The sequence below is a fragment of the Macrobrachium nipponense genome, chromosome 15, assembly GCF_015104395.2.
Source record: "Macrobrachium nipponense isolate FS-2020 chromosome 15, ASM1510439v2, whole genome shotgun sequence".
In the NCBI taxonomy this organism is placed as follows: Eukaryota; Metazoa; Arthropoda; class Malacostraca; order Decapoda; family Palaemonidae; genus Macrobrachium; species Macrobrachium nipponense.
In genome coordinates, this window is record NC_087208.1 from 23,055,563 (window position 1) to 23,081,785 (window position 26,223).

A 26,223-nucleotide genomic window follows, 5' to 3' on the forward strand; every position below is an offset into this window, starting at 1 on the left:
GACAGTGAATGATTGCATATTTACCATGATGCATCATGTTGCTGGTGATTGCGGAATGTGAATGTCCTTCTCCAGCCATGTATTTTGAGGACCTTTTTGCGTATTTGGAAAGAAGGATTTGAGCTTTGTGTGGTAAGTTATCAGAATCCCTTGTTGCTCTAATGGTGGCGTTCGTTGCATGTTTATTAGGACCAGGTTATGTTATAGTTTGTTGGTGTACACATTTTAATATATGAAATATTGGTAGAAAAGATATGGAAGGTAAATACACACAATTGCCTTGCATAGCTGAAAGTTGTGTTTTAAAGTGAGTGATTTGAACGCCCTTGGTAGAAAGACCACTCATATTTTACCTTATCCATTTAGTATGGTGCTTCTAAAGGTGTGTAAAGCATGTGTGGATTGAGTGAGTTTATGGCGAAAAGTATTTATCAGTTTTTTTTTGTCTGAATTGCATACTTTATATAAAAATTACATTTCCCATGTCGATGTTTGTTACACCATTTGACAAAAGGCATAAATTGCACAGTTTTACAAATGGGAGACTTGAAGGGTTTTTTCACTGGATATCAATTGCTCTGACTACGTTAGGACCCCCTTCAAGCTCGATTTGTAAATAGAGAAGATGTTGGCAGAGGGCCAAAATTCAAGGGAAAAGTGCAAGGAAAACTCTAAGGGTCAAATTTACAGGGGATATATTTACACTTCCAAATATTCTACAATGCAGGGCGCCAGCAAGGGCGCTAATGATCCTCGAGGTCCGATTTAGTATTGGAAACAGTTGCTTGTAGCACTGGAACACATGTGGAGACTGCACTCAACCGGCACTCATCCTTCAAAATTCAAATTCCACATTACATTGTTTTAAGGACCATCATTCTCTCTCTCTCTCTCTCTCTCTCTCTCTCTCTCTCTCTCTCTCTCTGATTTCAGTTATTTCAATATGCTGATATTTTCTATTTTTGCATAGTATATCATGCAATATATATATATATATATATATATATATATATATATATATATATATATATACATATATATATATATATATATATATATATATATTATTATTAAATATATATATATATCATATATATATATCTATATATATATATATATATATATATATATATATATATATATATATATATATGAGATACAAAATACTTTTTTTCTCACAGCTCCCTGTAAGCCGCATAAATTGTTCCCCAGGGTCATTTTGGCGCCTCCCTAAGGTTGAGGGCACGTGTCCCCCTTGCCCCCACCCCCCCGCTAGTTACGCCTCTGCTGCCATGAATATTTTTCACCTAACACTGCTAGGTAACTAGTGCAAAACTGCAGACTTTATCTATCCAGCAATACCAGTCCACATGGACAGTGTGGTTGGATTACCTTCATGCTGAGAGCTGGTTGAGCCATCGTTGAAACAGTTTTTACAATTTCTGAACTACATGTTTGACAACAAACATGTAGTGCCTTGTTGCTACTACAGTTACATCACACAATTGTGTTATCGAAGCCAGTGTTTTATGGATGTGGCAATGATCAAGATACAAAGGTTTTTAATTCCCTTCTCTAGACCTTTGCATTGCAAAGACTGGCTTCTGCAAGGCTTCTCATTATCAGGTCCCTTACAAATGTTCTCTGACCCCTGTCATCTCAATTCAGTAGTCCTAATGCAGCTGTAACTCAACACACCAAAAGATGGTCTCCTAAACCATCTTGGTATCCTGACTCTCTTAGATGAGGACAAAGTTTCATCATACTTACACCTAGCATCTCTGTCCCTGACTTGTCATTTCTGGCCAAGATTGAGAATCCAAAGAAGAGTGGTGATGGTAGTCCAAAAGGACTTCAAAGGACCCATGACTCTGCTCTAGTCTGTCACCATAAAGACCACTGGCTCTCATGACAACATGCTCCAGGAGAGCCATGGCCACTGGGGGAAGAAATCTTTATTTATGACATTCCTTTGTGCCTAGGAATTTGTGCTGGAAATGCCCACTCTTGATGGAATGAAAAGGCATTTCTAAACTTGTTGATGCTGAGTGAAGATAATGGATGCTCAGTGGAGAATGAGGGAGGGCTTAAAGATAACTCACAATCAATGCATGTATACAGTAACCCCTTAGTGGGTAAACAAAACACTGGCTATAAGAAATACAACTAGATAAAAATATAAGTTAAAATTACTACTATAGACAAAAATTGTGACAATGAAAGAAATATGAGTACATGAAAACCTCTGTTGCCCAAAAATTAGGCAAAATATGATGAATGGGAATAGAATTTTAAAATTTCATTATTACTTAGGGTACCACAGTGTCTCCAACTGTAGTCAAGTACATACAATGGTAAATTGTAATAGAATGCTTAATGGATGAGTGAGTTTTCTTCCCTTTTATATATATTACATATTAATATATATATATATAATTATATATATATATATATATATATATATCTATATATATATATACTATATATATAATATATAATATATATATGTCAGTTTTCCTTTTCCTGACTTATACTATCACAGGCCTTCGGTTGATATACTGGATGATGCTCGACACAGATCACACTAAATTCAGAAACCTTAGATATGTTTTTTAATACATTTCAGACCTTTCCCTTGAGTCCCATGTGTAAATCAGTTCTAATTAATATGCTCTCTCTCTCTCTCTCTCTCTCTCTCTCTCTCTCTCTCTCTCTCTCTCTCTCTCTCTCTCTCTCTCTCTCTCTCTCTCTCTCTCAAGAATCTTCCAGGCATACCCCTGCAAGAGACAGGATTTTAAATTTTATGATTTGTAAACATTGATTATTTTCACTAATACATAGTCTTTCTTTGATATGCAGATAGGGGCATATTTGTATCTGTTGATCTTTTTGCTGAATCTCGGTCTCTTAAGACCTTTGTTAACAAGCTTTCATTATTTTTTAAAGCAGTATTGCTTCAGTGTTAGTGAAAGCTTTGTCACTTGAAGCAAGCTGATAAACTTTGTTAAATTACTATAGGTTAATGAAAGTTTTTTAATCTTGAACGTTTGTAACTGGCACCTATCTAGAGAGGGGTTTTAGGAGGAGTCTAATTGGCAGAATATCTGTGGTAGTGGCTTCCACTCACCCTTGTCTATACCCACACCCTTATTGGGTGAGCGAGCTGGAGGTAGTAACTTCAGCATTCCATTTAGCTATTTCTCTGGTATATTTAGCATCTATTTATACCTAGAAATGTGTGCTACAGGAATATTTCACTGGGTGACACAGGTCTTCCCCCAGAAATAGATTTTTCCTTCGTCAAAAACCCTTTTTTACTTTGCCTTAAAATTTTATTGGTATCCTTTTGCATTATTATTGACTTTTAAGTGTTATATGTTTTTTCAGGATTGGGCTGATCTCATTGAATATATACTACGAAAGTGTACACGTATTAGAACTGAGAATCCAGATGGCAGGGTGAATTCAATGTTCCCAAGACCGCTGTCCGAACCTGTTGCCATTGAATTAACGTGAGTGTTGTATGCAATGTTGTATTTATGTTTTTATGTATTTAATACTAAAATAATAGTTTCATATTTTTTCAGGTTTTTTTGCTAGGTTATGTTCTTTATCCTGTTCTTATTACAATCATACATTACCTATAATACTTTCATAGTACTGTAACCTTACAGTGTACTGTATAGAGTAAGTTGGTGTATGCATATATGAGATGAATTGATGAGTAAACTTTTATATATTGAAAACTAGATAAGTATTTGATAGCAAGAATCATTGCATGTGCAGCTCTCAATCTGTCTGCATGTATGGATAAGACTGATATTCATTACTGAGTTATTTGACTCTGGTTTTTTTATGAAAATTTCATTGGACTTTTTTTTTTTTTATTATGAACTTCAAACTTCTAAGTTTTTTTTTCAAATCCAGTCTCACATCTGTCGTCTGTTTACTGGTAAAGCATGTTTTGTCTCATAAGGAGTGTAGTGTATCTCTATAGATGTGTCAAAATTAACTTTTCTCAACATCAGTATTTTAAATGTTGGTCATTTTTCCCTTTAACTTTCTTAACATTAGTATTTTAAATGTTAGTAAGTTTTCCCTATACACGTATAGTTAATGATCAAGAAAGCTAGTTACAAATCTGGTGTTTGAAGGACATATGTCACAGCAGTTATCGCGTAATATCTTGTGAACTGCAGATGCTTACTACATGACAAAGCTAAAAGTCTCAGATGTCTTAGATTTTTGTTCTCTATTCCCTAATTGCTAATACGTATTGTCATAAATGTAGTAAGTATATCTTAGTTTAACCACACCACTGAGCTGGTTAACAGCTCTCCTAGGGCTGGCTTGAAGGATTAGATATTTTCATGTGGCTAGGAACCAATTAGTTACCCAGCAACGGGACCTACAGCTTATTGTGGGATCCGAATCACATAACATCGAGAAATTAATTTCTAATCGGCAGAAATAAATTCCTCTGATTCCACATTGGGAGAACGGAGAATCGAACTCGCAACTACCGAATTGGTAGGTGAGCACGTAACCCACTCATCCAACAAGGAACTTGTATATGTAGTAATAATCACAAAATTATAAGTCTCCTAATGTATGTAACATAAAGAATTGCTAGTATAACAGTAAAATCGAGCCAATCAGTGCTAGTAACTGGAAATCTTTGTAGGTTTGCCTGAATACTAGTCAGCTTGAATGGCTAATTTTGTGAAAAAACTTACTATGAAATTATGGTTTGAAGATACGTATTTTTTCTTTATTTGTTCAAGAATTAATTAAGAGCAATGCATAGTCACCGAAGTGCATACTGATGAGTTAGAGGTTATAGCTATTGCTATGGGTTTAATTAAATAGCCTTTAAAGAATAAGATAAGTTGAAATTCAGTGTCTCATTGGCATTGAAGAAGCTAGAATACCATTTCATGGTTCTCCCAAACAGATAGTTTGAAAAAAAATTGCTCCAAGTGAATCTATTTTTTAATGTTTTATTTATACATCCAGATCATGATCTTATCAAAATGATGACTAAGAATTTGCAAAATTCATTGAAATTCAGGAGGTAAAAAAAAAATGCCTTTAAATGAGATAGAAATCCCCCTCTCTGACCTTATTCATTATAAAGTTTTCACTTTACCTGATGTATGTATCTAGTGAAATAAGAGGAGGGTGATATCATGATGTGGAGCAATTATTTTTTTATCTTATTAACCAACATTTGTTTAAAATTTAGAATATTTGTGTTAAGCATGAACCATTGCATTACTAAAGCTGGAATATCCTCTTGGAAAGGAAATTACTACCTATGTATTAGATATGGAAGTAGGAGCTCTTTATGGGAGGATATCAAGAAGTGAGAATATATCCTATCTGAATTATCAACCTACTCAGTGATACAGGATAATTGAAAGTTCTAATTTTGAGATTGGACTTAGCTAGGTATCATCAAACTCTAGAGCCTAGTAAATTACCTGAAGTTGGAACTGTTTTGTCTCATAAGGAGTGTAGGATGGTAATTAGGATATAGATACCCCACTGAGAAGTAACAATTTTAAGGTTGAACATAGCTATACTCTGTTTTTTTTCATCTGTCCACCCGCCTGTGGTGTTTTTGTATGGCAACACTGCGTCCCGGGCTTTAGATAGTCACATTCAGCTTACATTCAACGATTATAATAATATCCTATTTCGAATATTAACGGTGTAATTCGCATACAGTAAATTATTAAAACACTTTTCAGTTGCAATGTACACCCAGATATCCTTTTATTTACCTAAAACTTACACATAGCGTAACTATCTAAAGCCCGGGACGCAGTGTTGCCATACAAAAACACCACAGGCAGATGGACAGATGAAAAAAAACAGAGTATAGGTATCATCAAACTCAGAGCATAACAAATTACCTTTGGAATGGTTTTGTCTCATAAAGATTGTAGGATGGTAATTAAGATGTGGGCACCCAATTGAAATGGACCAAATAATGTACTGAAATGTTTGGAAGGAGGACAAGTTAGTGGAATATTATCTCTGACTTCCGGCAGCCTTGACATGGTCAGTCACAAATTGTATTTGGATAAGAGTGAAGTAGCCTTTTGTCCTTTGAAAAATGACTTAATCTCACTAACCTTTCCAGTTCGGAAGGGTATTAGATTTTTGGAGTATTAGCATTTGCATTTTGAAGAACTTAATGACATGGCTGTAATCCAAGAACTTTTATAAGTTTTCCTTTTTATTCACCTTTTCTTTGGAGAAGATGCTGTATATTATTCCATGATATAAGGGAAATGGCACCAAGTTACCTTACTGTTAAGAAGATCTAACTTATAATAAAAGAAAACCCTCAAGTTAGATTAGAGTTTAAACAGAAATAACATGGTTTCCTCTGCTCAGAAATAATCTCATAATTTTAGTTGTGTTTTGACTATGGAATGCAGATTTTACTGAGACACCTTTCTTTTTCAACATTTACTTTCTTCAGTAGTCTCTGGATTCCATAAAACCAGGCCAGAAAATGTAGTTTTCCCTTAACCCTTAAGGGATCTCATCTCCAACAAGTGGGTTAGTTTACCCTTGTGCCACACCATTTATGGAAATTTGAAGGTTGGTTCTGATATATTGCCATTGGTGGAGTACTAAGTCTTATGAAAAATACTACTATGTGGCACCCTTTTAACGTCATCAAGCAGTTCGTTTTTTCTGTTTTCATTTTCCATGTATTTTTATGGATAGGTTTTTTAAAACCAAAAGCCCCTGGCCATACTGATGACTCATCACACTTGATTACCAGCTCCTTGAAGAGTTCTGTAACTTTTAAGCCTTACCTTCCATGTTCAAGTCCTTTTCAGAGAATTAAATTTAGTAAACTTAGTAATAACGCAGTTAATTGAAATAGAAATTTGTCTAGGCTTCTCTAAAGGATATCATGCAAGATTTTTTTGCACTATGGTCAATAAATGGAATAAGGATTTACCGTAAGTTCTACCCATGTTTTATGTTCTTAGGGTGATTATAAAACATTGCTGAAGGAAGTCCAAGATGTCAGTATTTAGCAATGGCTCACTCTTGGTAGAAGTGGCATCCAAGGAAGAGAGCAGAAAATTTTACAATGGAGAAGGAGTTTCACGTTATAGAACTCTCAAATTCTGTTAAAGGAGTTATAATATTAAAGGGGGTGTTTGATGACTATTTAGAAGATAAAATTCAACAAGAAGTGGCAAGTCAAGAAGTGATTAAAGCGAGGCATTTGAAAAGATCCACATATTTGGCTTTGGTTCATGACTACAAGCTAAATAATCTGATAATTCCATCCTATAAATCATGGGATGCACATCATCAGCCATATTTTAAATTGTGTAAATTCCTCATTTAATTAAAATTTTTGTATGGTTATGAAATATGTTTCTTAGAAATGCCAGGTTAGTAAAACATTATAGATTTTTTGTACCAAGCTGATATCTAACTTCCCATTAAGCCCCCCCTTATTCTAAGCCTTCTGGTTGATACTGAAGACCTGCCTTTGGACCTTTACAGCCAATCCTATATCAGTATGTACGTATTGGTAAAGTTTACAGATAATGTTGTAGGAAAGACAAAGGAATTCCTGGCAGTTTGCTGACTTCAAGAAGTCTAATAACTACTTCATGTATTGTAGATAAGTAGCCATCATTCATTTAACCACACCTTGGGGGGGTTAGAAGTTTGTGTATATGAAACAAATTATACACTTGGGATCTTTTTGCACTTTATTATAATTTTAGGAATTTTATTATTCTAATACTGGAAGATTAAAGATTGCAATGACACCATTGCTTGAATATAATGTATGCCAAGATGCTGTTGGTCCCAGTGTATAGTACGTATCTTGTTTTAATCAGTTTTGCAAACTCCTCTCCATATAATAAATGTTTTAACAGTACACAGAATATAGGATGAATGTTTGCTATTTATGAATTTTTATTTTTCAGTGATGATGATCTTGATCAACTTTACACAATGTATAAAAACTCCAGCAGTGAACAAGATTTAATGGATAAGATCCGTGACATCTGTTGTGATGACTCTATTGAGGAACCCATCAAGAAAGAGGTCAGTTTGTTATCTTTAGGATAGTTTTACCGTATCTGTGGAATGATAGTCAAAGATAATGGTGAATTTTGTGTTGAAGAATGCATTTTTAAGGATTATTGTTTTGGCTTCTTTCCTAATGTTCTTTCCTTAAGAGCACTGATTCTCTAACTTTTATGCTTATTTTTTTATAGCCCCCAGGGCTCCATGAGACAAACTAACTATGTACTAGTCTCAAAGATTTCTTCAATAGTTGGTCTTGGCCAGAATAGTGCTTGTCTGCATAATGATAGTCTTTAAAGGAATCAAGGCAAGAGAGCTCTTTTTCTTGCCTGCAGTGAAAGCCTCAGTTTTCCCTTCCTCCTTCTCGCATAGACGTGGCAACAGCATGCAGGTTGGCCACTTTCCTCTTTACTTCTTGGTCTGATCTGCAAGACAGACATCCCAGTTGTTTGGTCCAAATTCTTTGTTTTTCTGTACATTTTTCGGTCAATATGTCAGAGGAAAGTTAAGAATATAGTTTAAGAACCAGGGAAAAGTTTTAGTTCCAAAAAATTTTAGCGGGTAGGTAGGCTTATAAATGTTAAAATTTGGAGCTGATGGGTCTCTCACAAGGTGACATAAAAACTGTGCTGTTTTTTCCTGGCCAACAAAATGATAATTAGCAATACGTAATTAGACAATTTTGTTAATGAAACTAATCATAGTTAGTGGCTTTTTTTTTTTACCACGGATAGATAATTTTAGATTACAGTACGAGGGAAAATTGTGTTAGCATAACATCTTAATTATGAAATATTTGTGATAGTAGTTCCCAGTTGTGCTTGACTGATACCTTTTGTAAAGTAAAAGAAAGCAAAAAATGTGGGTTGTTTTCAGTGCATGAACTCAGGTGACTTGCTTGGAGCTATTTTCCACCTCCAAATAGGAGTGGCACAGAAGAGTGCCAGGGAAAATTAGTCCAATTCATCTTACTGTCAAATAAAGCTTAGACACACCCAGCCCCTTAATGTCAACATAAAGCAGCTTAGTGTCAAAATAAGCACAGCTTGTACCCTTTGTTTGGTCATTGAAAGAATGCTGTTACTTGCAATGAATGTGCGTGTGTACGAGAGAGAGAGAGAGAGAGAGAGAAAGAGAGAGAGAGAGATGGGAGGAGTTTGTCATGCGGTAAAAACAGAGGTCACTAGTTTTTCTTTTCAGCGCAGCTACTGCCACACTGTGAAACTCTTCAGAGAGAAATATTACAATCTTTGTATACTGAATGGAAGAATTTTTATGATATAAAATGATTGACAAACCAAGAGAATTGATTATCCCATATCCAATCCATACCCATACCAATAGGCATAACCATACTCATATCCATTCCATACCCATGTTCAAACCAAACCATACCTTCAGGTCATATTCAAATAACTGACCATATCTTTGTGTAGGTGCATGAACAGCTGTTGATGGGTTTTGAATCAATGCTGATGCCATTGGCGGTTTTGGATCATCACCAGTAATGCCTGCTGCTGTTCTAGAATTACCAACCAAGTCCATTTCGAAACATTAAACATTTCTGGACAGTTATTAAAATATTACTCTCGAAAGTCAACTTCACAACTCCAGGAACCTTTGAAGTGGTATTCAGCTTCTGAAGCATTCCCAGAGAAATGCCAAATGGATTGTATCATCATCTTAAATTCTTAAAGACTTCGGGATCCTGTGAAACAGTCTTCAGCTCCTAAACAGAATGCAGGTGGTTCATAGTTACCACATGAGATTAACTAAACACTTCATAAATTCTAAAGGTCAAGGAAGTTATAATTTTATTTGAAAACCTGTCCATTACTTTTATAAAAAATAAAAAATTATGTCTTTACAAGTCTGTAAACATTTTGTTAATAGTACTCGATCTCAACACATTTCATTTCATCATAAAACATGGAAAAGGGAAAAGGGAAGAGAGGAGGGAGAGGAAAGAGGGATGGGAAAGGAGGAGGGGAGAGGAGGAGGAAGGGGGAGGGGATTATCATTTTTCCATGAGGGAGTTGAGGACTCGTAGGTCGGATCTGGCTGTGTGATTACTGTGCCTTTCCCACCTCAGAAATACTGCCTCTAATAACCAACCCAAACACTCATACTTTTTCAAAGGAAAGATTTATGAAGAAAATTAACGATGATCTCGCCTTTTGGATGTCATAATGAGGAATAGTAAAATAAGTCCGAGCCCATGTAGAGAGCTGTTTGTTTGTTAGAGCACTGGTTCTTAAACTTTTTATTACCACACCCCCTCTTATAAGTTGGTCCTTCCCTCCATGCCCCCTTTCATCTGTTGAGTAAAATTCCCTCCCATATTTAAAGGAAATAAGAAAGAAAGAAAGAGATGGGAGGGGTAAATAATTACAAAACGTGGCAAGCTCAACCAGTCTAAGTAGAGTAGTAGACTACAGTAAACCCCCTGTATTCGCGTTCTCAAGATTCTCGAACTCACCTATTTGCGGATATTTCTATGGAACCTATCTAAAAACTTATTTGTGGGAGGACTTGCTCATTCACAGGTTTTTCTGTGGAACGTATCTATAAAAGTATTCACGGGTCCCCACAATTCACAGATATGAATTTTTTTCGTAAAGCAGTAGTATTCCGTGTTTTCATATTTATGTACATAATATGACATTAAATATTATAGTAATACATAGTATTAAATCATGTAGGTACTCACTGGGGATGAATGTTGAATATAAATGAGGTTGATGTATTGTGTGCAGTCCAATTAATGATGATGAAGATAGACTGCACAGCAAAGTCTGTAGAGGAGTTACATCTCCTCTGAGGGTGCCTCTTCACCCTCTTCAGGAGGCGCTTCGTCAGGGGTTTCAGGAGGCTGCATCATGTTAAGGTGCTTGCACATTTTCACAATCATAGAATGATAGGGCTTCATAAGATCATTAACAGTATAGATAAAATCTGTGGCCCTTTCTTCATTCTTATCCCATGCCTTTACCATTGTCTGTATCTGCCTGACTTTCCTGACCAGTTTGTATAGACCAAAATATTCTTCAAAATCCTGGGCCATTGGTGGGATAGTAAAGAGGGTGGCGAGGGTGGCAAGTTTTTCTTCAAGAATGACCTCTCCAAGTATTTTACCCTGTTCGTACTCGTTCTACTTCTCAATGACTTTTGCCTTCTCTTAACATAAGTCATGTCTATTTTCTCCTCATTTGTCATTAACTGTATGGCTCTTTACCAGAGGGTAGGAGAAGCAGAACGTTTAACCCTCTTACGCCGAAGCGGTAAAATAAAAATTGTCTCCCGTGTGCCGGAGGTGTTTCAGAATGAGCACGGAAGCGGAAAAAATATTTTTTTTCAAAAAATCACAGCGCGCTTAGTTTTCAAGATTAAGAGTTCATTTGTGGCTCCTTTTTTTGTCATTGGCTGAAGTTTAGTATGCAACCATCAGAAATGAAAAAAATTATCATTATAATATATAAATAATGCGATATATGATAGCGCAAAAACGAAATTTCATATATTGTATTCAAATCACGCTGTGCGCAAAACGGTTAAAGGTAACAAGTTACTTTTTTTTCGTTGTAATGTAAACTAAATTGCGATCATTTTGGTATATAACACATTGTAAAATGATAAAAGCTACACAGAGAAAATATTATCACAAAATAATGCATGAATTCGTAACGCGCGGACGTAAACAAATATTTTTTTTCAAAAATTCACCATAAATCTAAATATTGTCCTAGAGACTGACTTCCAATTTCTTTCAAAATGAAGACAAATGATTGAATATTACTATACTGTAAGAGTATTAGCTTACAATTGCAGTTTTCGACCATATCTGACGAGTTAAAGTTGACCGAATGTCGAATTTTTTTATATATATATTTATATGCAATTATTTCGGAAATAAGAAAAACTACAACCTTCAAATATTTTTCGTTTTATTCTACATGAAATTGCGCACATTTTCATATATAAAACTCTATGAAATGCCTAATATGAAACGGAGCAAATATTCCGAGAATGGTACGTACGCATTTCGGAGATTTGTGGCGGAGAATCCGCACGCGGAGGGAAGGAAAGATTTTTTTTTAAATTCACCATAAATCTAAATATTGTGCTAGAGACTTCGAATTTGTTTCAAGATGAAGATAAATGACTGAATATTACTAGACTGTAAGAGTTTTAGCTTACAATTGCGTTTTTCGACCATTTCGGTAGAGTCAAAGTTGACCGAACGTGGTTTTTTTTTCTATTTATCGTGATTTATATGCAAATATTTCAAATGAGAAAAAGCTACAACCTTCAATTATTTTTAGTTGTATTCTACATGAAATTGCGCACATTTTCATATATAAAACTTTATGTAACAGCTAATTTAAAATGGTGCAAACATTACCACAATCGCACGTATGATTTTTTCGGAAAAGTTACCGCGCGGACGTAAAGAAAATGTTATTTTTTCATAAATTCACCATAAATCGAAATATTGTGCTAGAGACTTCCAATTTGTTGCAAAATGAAGGTACATGCTTGAATATTACTAGAATATAAGCGTTTTAGCTTACAATTGCGTTTTTCGACCATTTCGGTAGAGTCAAAGTTGACCGAAGGTTGAAATTTTGGCAATTATCGTTATTTATATGAAAATATCTCAAAAACTGATAAAAGCTACAACCATGGGTGTTTTTAGTTGTATTGTGCATGAAATTGCGCACATTTTCATATATAAAACTTATATAACAGCTAATTTTAAAATGGTGCAACTTTACCACAATCGCATGTATGATTTTTTTCGGAAGAGTTACCGCGCGGACGTAAGGAAAAAGTTTTTTTCATAAATTCACCATAAATCGAAATATTGTGCTAGAGACTTCCAATTAGTTGCAAAATTAAGGTAAATGATTGAATATACTAAAATATAAGAGTTTTAGCTTACAATGCGTTTTTCGACCATTTTGGTAGAGTCAAAGTTGACCGAAGGTTGAAATTTTGGCACTTATCGTTATTTATATAAAAATATCTCAAACTGATAAAAGCTACAATCATGAGTATTTTATTGTTGTATTCTACATAAAAATGCGCACATTTTCATATATAATACTTCATGTAACGGCTAATTTACAATGGTACAAAAATTATGTCAAAGTGACAAAATAATTTCCGAGATGTGTCACAGATACTTTTTAGTGCGGCAAGAAAGAAATTCGCGCTTGCGCGCCTGCGTAACGATTGTAAACAAAACAACACCTTGATCCGTGAACTCCCAGCATCCCCCAAGGCGCGTGATTCAAAAGTTTTAGGCTGGTAGGCCTATAAGTATTTTTCCGCGAATTTTTAAAAAAACTTTTGTAAGTCGACGTAAAATCCGTCAGTCGGCACACGGGAGACAAAAAATGTCGACGTAAAATACGTCCAGTCGGCGTAAGAGGGTTAAAGGAGATTTTAATGGATGACTTCAAAGAATGTTCTTAATCAGTAGTAGTGTAGTACATCATACATGCAAAACACGCACATACAAGAGAAAATTGAAATTTATTGGGTTAGTTGGGTATAAATTGTGCACATGTATACGTAGTACATTGATATTCTATGCATACTGTACATTTTATGAAATGTTTTTTTGTTTTAAGAATGATTTTTGTTTTTAAATATTATAACATACGATATATAGTGTTTTTTTTAGGATAAGTAAGCCGAGCATATCTAAAATACATAAGACAATGGGAATAGCAGGGTACATGTTTTCATCTCCGGTGTACTTAGTGTTTTAACATGTACGTGCTAAGTATATTTCGTCACTAAATACATTTTATGATGAAAAAATATTTACTAATTTTCAAATATAACTGTTCTGTAATAAGATAATTTAAACAGCAAAATTTCAATAACACACAGTGGTCCCCCTGTATTCGTGGGGAATGTGTACCAGGCCCCCTCCCCACGAATAGTTAGAATCCACAAATAGTTGAAACCCCTATGAAAATGCCCTATTGTGTTAGTAAAAACGCAAGAAAACCTCAGTACAAATTTTTATATCTAGTTTTTTTTAATAGTTTTATCACAAAAAGTGCATTTTATGATGAATTATAAAAGAACAGTAATTTGTGGAAGTTTCTCCTAGAAAAATACTGCAAATAGGCAAATTCCCTGCGAATAATGGGCAGATATGGTCCAGAGAGAAATCTGCGAATGTGTGTCTGCAAATCAGAACGCGAATATGGGGGCCCACTGTAATTTTCCTTAAAAGATACTTCACCCAAGCAAACATTCCACAGATAAACAGTTCTTATGATGCTGTGATGCCCTCTTAGAGCAGTACCCAAACGGAATGATACTTGACACGCTTTTAGCTGTCATCTGCAAAGCATCCAATCCAGGAGCAGCATTCATTTTCCTTGGTGCTTATTGGCTGTAACTAGGCCTTGATTGGTTGAAACCTGAGTCTCATCTCATGAAAATGGTGGAATTGTGGGTACTGCACATCTCTCCTTGACCAGCCTCACTGTGTAGAAAGTACTGATGCAGTATGTGAATGTAATCGCAAATCTGTGTTTTACATCTTATATCCGTGTGAATCGTGCCAAAAATGGCTCCTAAAAAGTACCCTGCTCCTTCTAAGGCTTCTGGCAAAGTGCCTAAAAGAAAGAAGCCGCTCATGAAGCTTGACAAGAAGGTAAAAGTTCTCAATATGTTCAAGGAGGGCAAAAGTATCGCCATGGTTGGCCTCCATTTTAATATGAAAGAGAGCACGGTGAGATACATTAAGAAAAAAGAAGGTGAAATAAGAAAGTGTAAGCATGAGCTACTTTGATATAGCAAAAACAGCGTCGACGGTGCCTGATAAAACAATCATACAGAAGGAATCTGCACTGGCATACTGGATCAAGGACTGCCGGAAGAAGAACGTATCCCTTGACAACATCATTCACAAGAAAGCACAGTAACTCTATCAGCAGCTATCAACTACGGAAGGCGACGACATAGAGAAACAGGAAGGTGGTGATGTAGAGGCACTGGAAGGCAATGAAGAAGGGGAATTAGAATTCTTGGGCTTTGACGAGCCTGTGCTTGAAGAAGAAGAAGAAGAAGACGAGGATGAGGAGGAAGAGGAGGAGGATGAAAAGCCACAATCTGAACACATGCTGGAGTATGTTGTGGCTGGATTGTATGCATAATTATACAGGCTTCTCTCCTTAGGAAATTCAACATTCAACATTACTAAGGCGAAAGTTCTTGGTGGTGAAGGCTTTAATGACATTACCGAGGATGAAGTCGGCACCCTCATTGATACCCGCTCTGACCCCTGACAGACCAAGATTTGGAAGAACACGAAGTCTGCCAGCAAGAAGACATTCCAGGTTCAGGAGAGGAGCAGGAGGGGGCCTCGACTTTGGAACCCCCTGTCCCAAATTAGGAGAATGATAAAGGATACCCAGGAGTTTGTTTTAACTTGGGTTTCTTAATAGTGAGCTCCTTAAAGTTTTCAAATATCCTTGATATGGCATTGGAGCTCTGTAATCAACTCACCACCAGAAGAATCAATGACAGTAGCTGCCAATCACAATGTTCGTCACGTATGAAGAAGGACCCTCCAAAGCTTCCCAAAACCCATGAAGAAGTGCCTCTCAAATCACCAGAAGTAGTGCCTCTTAAATTGCCTGAATAAGTGCCTCCTGAAGGCGAAGAGGCACCCTCAGAGGAGATGTAACTCCTCTGCTTAGCTGTGCAGTCATCTTCAGTGCCATTCATCGGACTGCACAGCTAATTCATCATCATCATCATCATCTTTACAATATATTTTCTCTCTCTCTCTCTCTCTCTCTCTCTCTCTCTCTCTCTCTCTCTCTCTCTCTCTCTCTCTCTCTCTCTCTCTCTCAACTATGTACTTAGCTTGAGTGGTGTTCAGGTGGTGGACAAGTGCACAGTTAAACTATTCCTGGAGCAAATCTTTGGGATTATATTGAACGCCTGAACAGACCAGAGTATAATGAGAAAGATGGCTATTGTCACATTTGTGCAATTAGGATGAAGGGAAAACAGGCAGTTGCAGGGGACAGATAGAACCCTCCTGTCCTGAGTCATTTATATTCTATCACTGTGCCAACAAGCAATATTCTGGCTGAGACCAAATATAAGAGAATTCCTTGAGATTGGTTGGTCTGTATTATGTAAACATGGGAGCACCTTAAGAATGTAACTCCTTTTAGGATGAATAGTGGCTACACTGTAAAAAAAAATACCTGTATAGAAGAGGCAAGGAAGTTCCTGTGCAGTAGAAAGAAAAAGGATTGACAAGAGACATTAGGAAACTTCACTGATCAGTCAATTTGCATTTTCCATTGGGATTAATAAGGGAGGGAAGATGAGGTACCTCAAACATAAATGTAATGTTTCAAACAAAGACAAAAAAAAACATACATTGTAAAAAAATAAAAGGAAAACAATTACTTACAAAATATAAACAAAATATCTTAAATTTTAGAAAACAAATTTGTCCATTAGAACTCTAAGAAAAGTAAGAAACCTGAGCACCAAAATAGTGATTGAAGGGCTCGTCCTGATTAAAATTTCACTAGAATCTATTGTCTGGATTACCTGACGTCACATGCCGTGCAAAAGGTTCTTTAACTTGAGTGTATGCCAGCATTTTCCATTTTTGTCTTACTTTTAGTTATACAGGCGGTCCCCGGGTTACGACTGGGGTTCCGTTCTTAAGACGCGTCGTAACCCGAAAATCGTCGTAAGCCGGAACGACGTTCTTGAAAACATGTCCACAGGGGAAATTTCACTACTAATTTGCAATTTTTCTTAGGGCCGTATCTCTAAAATTATCACTAATTTACTTTTTTTTCATGTGCAACACTGTGTATTCACAAATTACTGTATATTTTCATTAAAATACAAGAGAGAGAGAGAGAGAGAGAGAGAGAGAGAAGGAGAGAGAGAGAGAGAGAGAGAAATACTCCTTAGTTTTCAATAGATTGAAATGAACGTCTGTAGGCAACTTTTTCCCCCTCCCATAAATACATAGATTTCTCCAGAGAAGAGAGAAAGAGAGGACTGTGCAATTAAGTTTGTCTGTCTATCATTCTTTTGCTGAGAGCGAGAGAGATGAAGGAAGAAATAGAAACACCAAATGTATGACAAGTATCTTGTGGAGAGAGAGAGAGAGAGAGAGAGAGGGGAGAGAGAGAAGAGAGAGAGAAAGAGAGTTGTCCTTACAGTATTTAAAAGAGAGAAATGGAATGATTATTGTATTTAAAATACTCAGATATGAATTTTGTACTTATAGTATTATTATTGGAAGATAATAATAATAAACTTATTACATACACATGCCATGAAAATTATCTCATCTCTCCGAGAGAGAGGGAGAGAGAGAGAGAGAGAGGAGAGAGGAGAGGAGAGAGAGAAGAGAGAGATAGAGAGGAGAGAAGATTACATAAAAACCATTAAATTCATTGACCATTGTATGGCATTGTTAAGCTTGAGTGTCACTCAAGTTGAGGTGGGGAAATTGATACAGAAAAAGACAAAGGGAAGAATTTTCTTTTGAAATAGTTATCGTATTATTACTACTTCTATTATTATTATTATTATTATATTATTATTTGAAAATATAATAAACACGTGCATCTACCATAAAAATTCTCTCATCTCAGTAAGAAAGAGGAATTATCCTTACAGGTAAAATGGAAAGGTCATTTTCATCTCTTTAAAATACGACCATTATGAATTTTGTAATTAAAGTTTTAAATTTTATTAATTATTATTATTATTATTATTATTATTATTAAATAACTGAAATTATCAATAAACATTTTACATACTAGTACCATAAAAATTCTTTCATCTCGGTAAGAGAGAGAGAGAGAGAGAGAGAGAGAGAGAGAGAGAGAGAGAGAGAGAAGAGAGAGAGTTAACCTTAATAAAAGTGACATGGATAGATTAGTACGTATTGTATTTTTCTTTAAAATACTATCACATATGAATTTGTAATTACAGTTATTATTATTATTATTATTATTATTATTATTATTATTATTATTATTATTATTATATTATTGAAAGTATTAAAAACAAATAGTACAAGTACATAAAAAATCTCGAGTCTTAGTAAATGAGAGAGAGAGAGAGAGAGAGAGAGGCTAGAGAGAGAGAGAGAAGAGAGAGAGAGAGAGAGAGAGAGAGAGAGAGGGGGGGGGGGGGGGGGGTGGGGGAATGTCAGGACACGTGATTGCAACACTGCAGCTCTCCCCCAGCTCTTTCCCTCCTGGCTGTCACAGAACTTGATATATAGCTGACAGTTTTAGTACCTGGATCTGAAAAAAGGTTACTGGAAGTTACTTCAGGAAGACTGGATTTCCTTCATTCTTCCATAATTTTTGTTTTTAAATATAAGCTAAAATCTTACTAATTCACTATGGTATTTTCTTTAATGAATTGATATTATTGCTGTATAAATTAATATTAATATTTGAAAATAGTAAATCATTTATTTATCATACTAAAAAACATACATCTTTGTAGTATAGAGAGAGAGAGAGAGAGAGAGAGAGAGAGAGAATTATAGTGATTATTTTCGTTGGAAAATACAGAGAGAGAGAGAGAGAGAAACTGTGCTAAACTATAAAGGATTCTTATCTTATCATAGTATGTGTTTTTTAAAAGCGTCGTAAACTCAGAGCGTCGGAAGCATCAGCGTCGTAGCCTCGGAACAAGCGTCGTAACCCAGGGCGGATTTTTCAATGAATATTTAAGAAAAAGCGTCATAACCTCGGAATGTCGTAAGCCGGACCCGTCGTAACCCGGGGACCGCCTGTAATTCATTTCTGTGAGTCCTATCTAACATTTGTGAAGGTATGGTGGTGCAGTGGTAAGGTTCTCACCTACCTGTCAAGAGGACCTTGGTTCAAATCCAGCCGCTTACTGACGGCTTGGGGATTTTGCCCTTGCAAAAACCTGGTGCCCACCAACCTAGCTGTATGAAACCTTAGGAGGGTTAGCAGGAGAATAGGTACCAGTCCTCGGGTTGGGAAGCTGAACAGTGCACCTAGCAACACACTGGCTACGTGCCTTAAGCATCCCGACTTGTACACCACAGGCTGTTGGCCTAAGAAACAGGAGATCAGCACCTGCCTTATGAGCCTTTCAGAGGCCCAGGAAGACTTAAACTATAAGTTGTTAAGCCTCAGTTCATTCACCAGTTAAGAAAAAGAAATACAGGCAGTCCCTGGTTGTCGGCGATCTGGTTTTATGGCGTTCCTCTAGCACCATAAAATCGGCAATTTATGGCGCCATAACAGGCTGAGTTCCAGTTATCGGCACCAGAAGCCCCATTATGGCATCATAAATTGCAGTTCCAGTTAATAACGGTTTTCGCTTGTCAGCACCCCCTCAGGAACGGAACCTCATCGATAACTGGTGACTGCCTGTAGAGTGGTTGTATGTGCTTTACAAGCCTGACTTGACTTCCATTTACCTTACTTACCACTGATGATAATAGAGGGTCTCTGTTTTTCATTTCCCAGTTTTCTGCTTGTACCCTTGTTAACAAAGTAGCCGGCACTTGGACCACCTTTTTTCAGTTCGGTGTCTGTCAGAGAAAGCTATCTGCCAAGGAAGCATGTTGCACCAGCAGATCAAGAGATGCGCCAGCTACCACTTCCCTTTTGGTCACCTCCACCCCTAACCCAGAAGATTGACCTACACTTCTCAGAAGATGTTTGTGTAGGAGACAGTCAGCTGTACATCATTCTGCACTTTAATAGTAGCGCAAGCAGCCATTTCATGTGGTAAAGAAGACCAGGGGTTTCATCTAGCAGCTTTTACTGTCCAACAAAACGGCTCTGCATTTCTTGTATGTGATTATATTTTCCTCCTTGTGGTTTTTTTGACATCTGGTCAACATTCTTGTTGATATATGTAATACTTACAGTTCTGACGGACGCCAAGGAGTTGAACATTATTAGATTATATCTTTGGACTTGTGGATGGAATTTATGCCACCATCATGGAATGATAAGAAGAGTTTCATTCAAAAGGTTGACAGCACAGTATCATAAGTTTTTTTGAGCGCTCATGCATCTCCTTCACTATCACTCTAACTGGAATTTTTGCCAGCCAGCTTTCAAGAATCTACCTTAGTAATCTTTGTGCTGTTGGTTCATTGTTGTTGTAATTATAACAGATGCATGCTCATTTGTATGCCAGTCATCCACCTGCTTGCCTTTAGTTAGAAAAGCCTTCCCTCTTGGTCAGGCAAAACATGTTCCGCCAGGAAGTATTTTTTTTTTTAATTTTGTTTTAAAGGGGGATGGACAGAAAGATCTGGGCGGGGCTTAGCACTGTTGTGGTCTCTGTGAGACTGGCTAAACAACCTTTTGAGGTAGGTAGTATATCTTGTGTTATCATGTTGCTGCTCTCTTTTGAAGTCTAACCCATTCATTTTGGAAGGGAAAAAAGTAGAGTTAGGAGGAATCTTAGTTTTTTGTTGCAACTCTCGATCTCACCACTTTGTATCGTTTGGTTTTATGCTAAATCCTTTTAGCATATCCAACTCTCTCTCTCTCTCTCTCTCTCTCTCTCTCTCTCTCTCTCTCTTTCTCTCTCTCTCTCTCTGCTCTCTCTCTCTCTTCTCTCTCTCTCTTCTCTCTCTCTCTCTCTCTCTCTCTCGCAAAACCTTTGTCTTGTGGTGAAGCTGTGTGAAGAGTAAGGTGGCACTCAAACAGTTGTTTTCACTCTTCTCTTATTTCCTGACTTCTTAAACCTTTCACCTGTAATTCATTTGGTACTCTATCCTTCCATCTGAACTTTGGCCTTCGCCTTCTTCTTCCATCCACCTCCATGCTCATAGATCATTTTCACAAGACCTCCTTCTCTGCATAGTGTGACCAAACCACTGTGCGTATAGTCTTCTTTCTTGGGCCTTCTTTGATACTTCCCCTAACTTGACTGTCCCTGAATTAAATTTATTTCTGATCCTATCTGTTCTTGTAACTCCACACATCCATCTCAACATCCTCATCTCTGCCTCATGCCATTTTCCATCCTTTCCCATCAATAGTAGCAACCAAAGGAAAATAGTTATCATTGGATATTAGATCGCCTTATTGTCAAAATATCACAAGATTATGATAATTGATCATAAGAAAGAATTTAATATGTAATTTAGGAAAATTTAGGGATAAAACAATTCAAAACAATTCTTGACAGCTATTCATGTGTGCATGCAGAAGCAGAGAATGAACCAAGTTGTCTCCTGTGACTTACTGTGACTCCACAAACAATTGCAGTCACCTTACACTGCTAGTTAGATATGGAGCTATGTAACTTATACAGATTTTCAAGCTTTTTATTTTCAGTTTATTGTCCCCTCTTTTGTCTGACAGTGATTTCACTTGTTATTCAATATTTCTTTAATTTATAAGACTTAAACAAATGTCACATTAAGTAGTTATGTCTTTTATCTTTATCACTAGTACAATGTCCCCCCTGTATTCGCGGGGATGTGTACCAGACCCTCCACGAATAGCTAGAATCCGCAAATAGTTGAAACCCCTAGAACAATGTTAAAAACTGCTTATTTTGTTAGTTAAAACTCAAGAAACCTACTAAAAATGTTTATACCTGTTGTAGTCCTTACAACGAAGCCCCGAAGATATATGATTAACACTTAAGACTAAGTAATACTTATATATCATAACATAAGCTTTTATAACAGTATATACCAAAAACAGTTATAAGTATATTACTCTGGTATATACTTACTCCGGCAGTAAACTGGTCCACCAGATCATAGCAGATGGAGCAGGCCTCATGATGCCATACTATTCAATCATTATGGCGGATGGCACAGGGAGCGTGGGTCCGGCAGACCTCGTGACCGCATGGATCCTGCAGGATGGCGTTGCACCCCACCTCTTGACAGTTGGTAGCCTGTAAGTGGACAGATACATAAGTATCGGCAGTTACTAACAGGGCTAACCTGCTAAGAGATATGATACTCCGCTGCATGCCGGAGTGAAAATTTTTCTTGGCATAATCCTCTCCTGTACTCTGTGAGAGATAGTCCGTAGGACGTGGTAAACTGGTCCGATAAACTCTGGTACAACGGAGCGAAGATTTCCTTCGAACCAGTTACCTGCTCATATACCAAGGGTACACCAAGGTGAGGGTACAAGCACAGCGGAGAGACACGAGAAGATTAACCCAAGTAAAATAGAATAAAACAAATAAAATAAGCAATAAACAAGGCAAGCGAAGCGTAGCTCCGCCGTAGAAAACTTTCGCAAGCAAACAGAGAACCCGGATGGTGAGCGGGCGCTCCGCCAGACTAGCGGAAAGTGATAACAGAACAATGAAGCATATTAGCATATAAATGTATATAAAAAGGGGATGCATGTAAAGGCTACTCTCCGCTACCCCCCAAGGAGCTGGCGGGGCCAGCGAGTCCGCCATATAATGGATGCGTAGGGGAGACCGAGGGAGGAGAGAGCTGCAGCGAGAACCGAAAGAGGACCCAGTACGAGCGGGCGGGGTGGCCAACCCAACCCGAACGCACAAGGGACCCCCCCCCCCCCCCCCCCCCCCCCCCCCCCCCCCCCCTGGATCCCAGGGAGAGAAAGGTATACGAGCCAGACTCAAGACCCCTTCCCGTAACTCCCGTATCCTCCCTGGGAAGGGAGGAGGAGGGGAGGGGTGCTCAGTTGGTTGCCATGGCGACCGTGAGCGAGCGAGGGCTGCCTCCTCCCCGCGATGGGGAGGGAGGAAGTGGGGGACTGAGCTGGTGGCCCGTGGTGATCAGCTGGCCCACCGCCAGGGTGGCTGGACTAAAGAAAAAAGTGGGTAATAACCCACCTGCCTAACAGACCTTAGACAAAGGAACATGCAGTGCATGAACACTGAGCTAAGACACTGAGGCATAGGATTCCGAATAGTACGATGTAAAACATGAAAATTGTAGCACATCCCGCACCACACTTAAAACATTCATGATAGTAATCATAGGTACTGCACAGAATAGCCACAACGGTATGGTAGACCGAAGGAGCTACAAGATAAACACGAGGCGAGCCGGCATGGCGAGCCTGAGACCAGACAAGGAAGGACCGTTAATGAACCATAAAAACGGTTAAAACGGATCCTGACTGGCTAAAAATATGTGTAACCTTTCAGCAGTACTTAACTTAATGCGGCGATAGCTTGGAATTCCATGATGGTGGTAAATCCAAAAGTTAGGGCACAAAACACAGAGCTCAAAAAATCATGTGTGTGCGAGATGTCGCTAACGAAAAGGATGGCCACGAGAGGCACTGTTGTCGGCGTGGGTGGGTGTATAGTAGTAGTTGCTGGCGCCGGCTGTGTACCAGCTCTCTCGAGGAGGGGGAGTTTGGTGAAGGAGAATTCTAAATGACAAGAGGTCCGTGGTAGTGGTCTCACTCGCCCCAGTACCATACCGACACCCTCTTTTTATTTAGGGTGAGCGAGTCAGGATACTCTGACATCCCTTCTTTTATTTTTCTCTGGTAATGTTAGCATTATTTACCTTAGAAATATGAACTAAAGGGATATTTCACTGGGCGACACGGACCCTTGCCCAGAAATAGATTTTTCCTTCGTCAAAATCCCTTTTTTTTTTTTTAATAGTTTTATCACAAAAAGTGCTTTTATGATGAAATTGATTAAAAAAACAGGAATTTGTGGATATTTCTTGTAGAAAAACACAGCGAATTAGCAAATTTTCTGCGAGGAATGGAGGTATATGTTCAGAGAGAAATCTGCGAATATCCGAGTTCACGAATCTGGAGTGCTTGAATACGGGGGTTTCACTGTACTGTAATTTGGACATTTGATTCTATTTATGTTTCTATTCAAAGACCTTTACCCTTTCCTGTAAGCAATACTTAATTTTTTGTTGATATACAGTTCACTAATGTAGCCTTACAATCTCATGCCTATGTACAACTACTACTGGGAAATTACAGTGTCACTACTTTACTTAATGTTTATTACTTCCTTGCCATTTTATTCATCACAAATTTTTACCCCCCACCCCCCCCCCCCCCCCACCCCCCCCCCTCCCTGCCATTTATTGTCACAGTCTCTTTAGTTGGGACTATCAAAGCATTTATATGCATCTCCAAACCATATGTGCATATGTTTTGGCACTTTGGCTTAGCAGATGATCAATTGTAGACCTTTCTTTCAATCCACCTCATTGGAATATACTTAGGCATTCCCCGGTTATTGGCAGGGGTTCTGTCCCTGACAGCATGACGATAACCGAAAATCGGTGATAATAGCGCTGATCCCTGGTTATCTGGCGCCGCTGTTAAGAGGGGATTGGTGCATATTGGTGCCTAAAATCCACTTATTGTTGGAAGACAAGCACCGTAAAACCAGATCACCAATAACCAGGGACTGCCTTATTTTCTTCTTTGTTATAGCCATTCCCTTTTTTTAAATGCTGTAATTTATTTTCATTCATAGTTATGAATGTTTCTATCCACTTTTCAAGTTCTAATTTACTGAATTTTTTATGTATGACTGTATTCTACGGTCTTTAATGTGACTTACTAGGAGTGCCAACCTCAGTCATGTCTTTACCTTATGCTTTGAATATTGTTTACTCTTGTCCGTTTCTTATCTGCAGGTTTTTTTTTTTTATTTTTAACTGGGGTGGGTCTTTTTATACTTATTTTTTTCTTTCTGATTTTTTACCTACAATTCAGCGACAGGGTTTATGCTGTTGAAGTTTTTAAATTTTTCTAATACTTACGGGTTACATAATGACTTTTATCAGCTGTTTTCATATACCTTCTAATCTCTATAGAACTGCATCCTTTTTTCATATTTTTTAGCTCATCTTCCAGTGTTTTTGTACATTATTTTAATCTGTCTCGTGCTTGGTATACTATCCACAACCAATTTTGCAGGTTCTTGATGTTTTTGGAGTTTCCTTCAATCTTTTTCATTGTGTTTAAATCCTCCTGACTTTTAGTAAGTTTTCCTTACCTTCTCTCTTGCATTCTAAACAATCCCTAGATTTTGGTCTTCATGTTTACTGTCCTTTAATTCTCTTTCCAAAACATCCCTTACTTCCTCAGAGTATCTACTCCAGATGCTGTATAACCCTTTTCAATCTTTCTGTTGCTTTATTTCATTCATATATTTTTTTCATGTGGGTCTTAGTTAGGCCTACATTTGCAATTAGGCATTGAATACAAAACCACTTATACTGTAATTTGTCACATTCTGCTGTTGTCCCCTGGACCTAACAGAGCATGGCATTGTTCATATAGGCATGCTTTGTTAATGTCTGATGGGTTCTTTTGGGTGGAAGTAGCCAATAACTCATCATCCCCAAAGCCCCTCTTTGCTTGCCTGGTGACTTAGGTGACTTGAGTAATCTAAGTCTGCTATCCTACTTTCATGTTTGCTTAAGTTGTTTTCGAGTCTTGTATTTATTCATTAAAATGGTACTGATGTCTAGGCCTATGAAAATTTGAACTAAGGTGTATGTATGATTTAGGTGAGCGAGTCAGAGACTTCTGACATGTCCAATTTAGCAGTTCTCTGGTATTATAGCAATATTTTACTAGAAATAGTGCTAAAGAGGACACATTTCACTGGGCGACACGGCTTCCTCGCCCAGAAATAGATTTTTCCTACGTCAAAATCCCTTTTCTGGGCTCAGCTCGTGTCGCTGCGCGAAATATCCTTTAATCTATTATTTCTAGGGTAAATGTACTAACACATACCAGAGAATAAATAAAATAAAGAAAAAGGTCAGTATAACTGACTCGCTCACCCTCCAGGAGGGTGTCGGTATGAACACTAGGCGAGTGAGACCACTACCACGAGCCAAATGCCAATAGAAATCTCCCACTACAAAATCCCTCCAAGAGGGGAGCCGACCCACAGAGTGAGCAGCTCGTACTACTACTACTCCATCCCATGCTGCCAGACTGCTGCGCTCTCGGTGGCCATCCTTTCAAGTTAGCACCCACGAGTCGGTTGTGATATTTTTCCTCTCTGTGTTTTTTGTGCCCTTTCATTGGATTTTCTATTATGGAGCGTGCAGCTATCGCAGCAGCTAAGTTAAGTACTCAGTATTTACGGTAGTTGGTTTTT

General features: G+C 37.6%; 1 protein-coding gene across 1 annotated transcript in view; it reads left to right on the forward strand.

Annotated features, from left to right (window-relative positions):
• LOC135227030 (protein timeless-like) overlaps positions 1-26,223 on the forward strand; it is a 269,166-nt gene that overhangs the window by 96,059 nt on the left and 146,884 nt on the right. Inside the window, 4 exon segments of the mRNA XM_064266817.1 lie at positions 1-47; positions 50-132; positions 3,388-3,512; positions 7,980-8,100. Of these exon segments, the coding sequence (XP_064122887.1) occupies positions 1-47; positions 50-132; positions 3,388-3,512; positions 7,980-8,100 (376 nt within the window).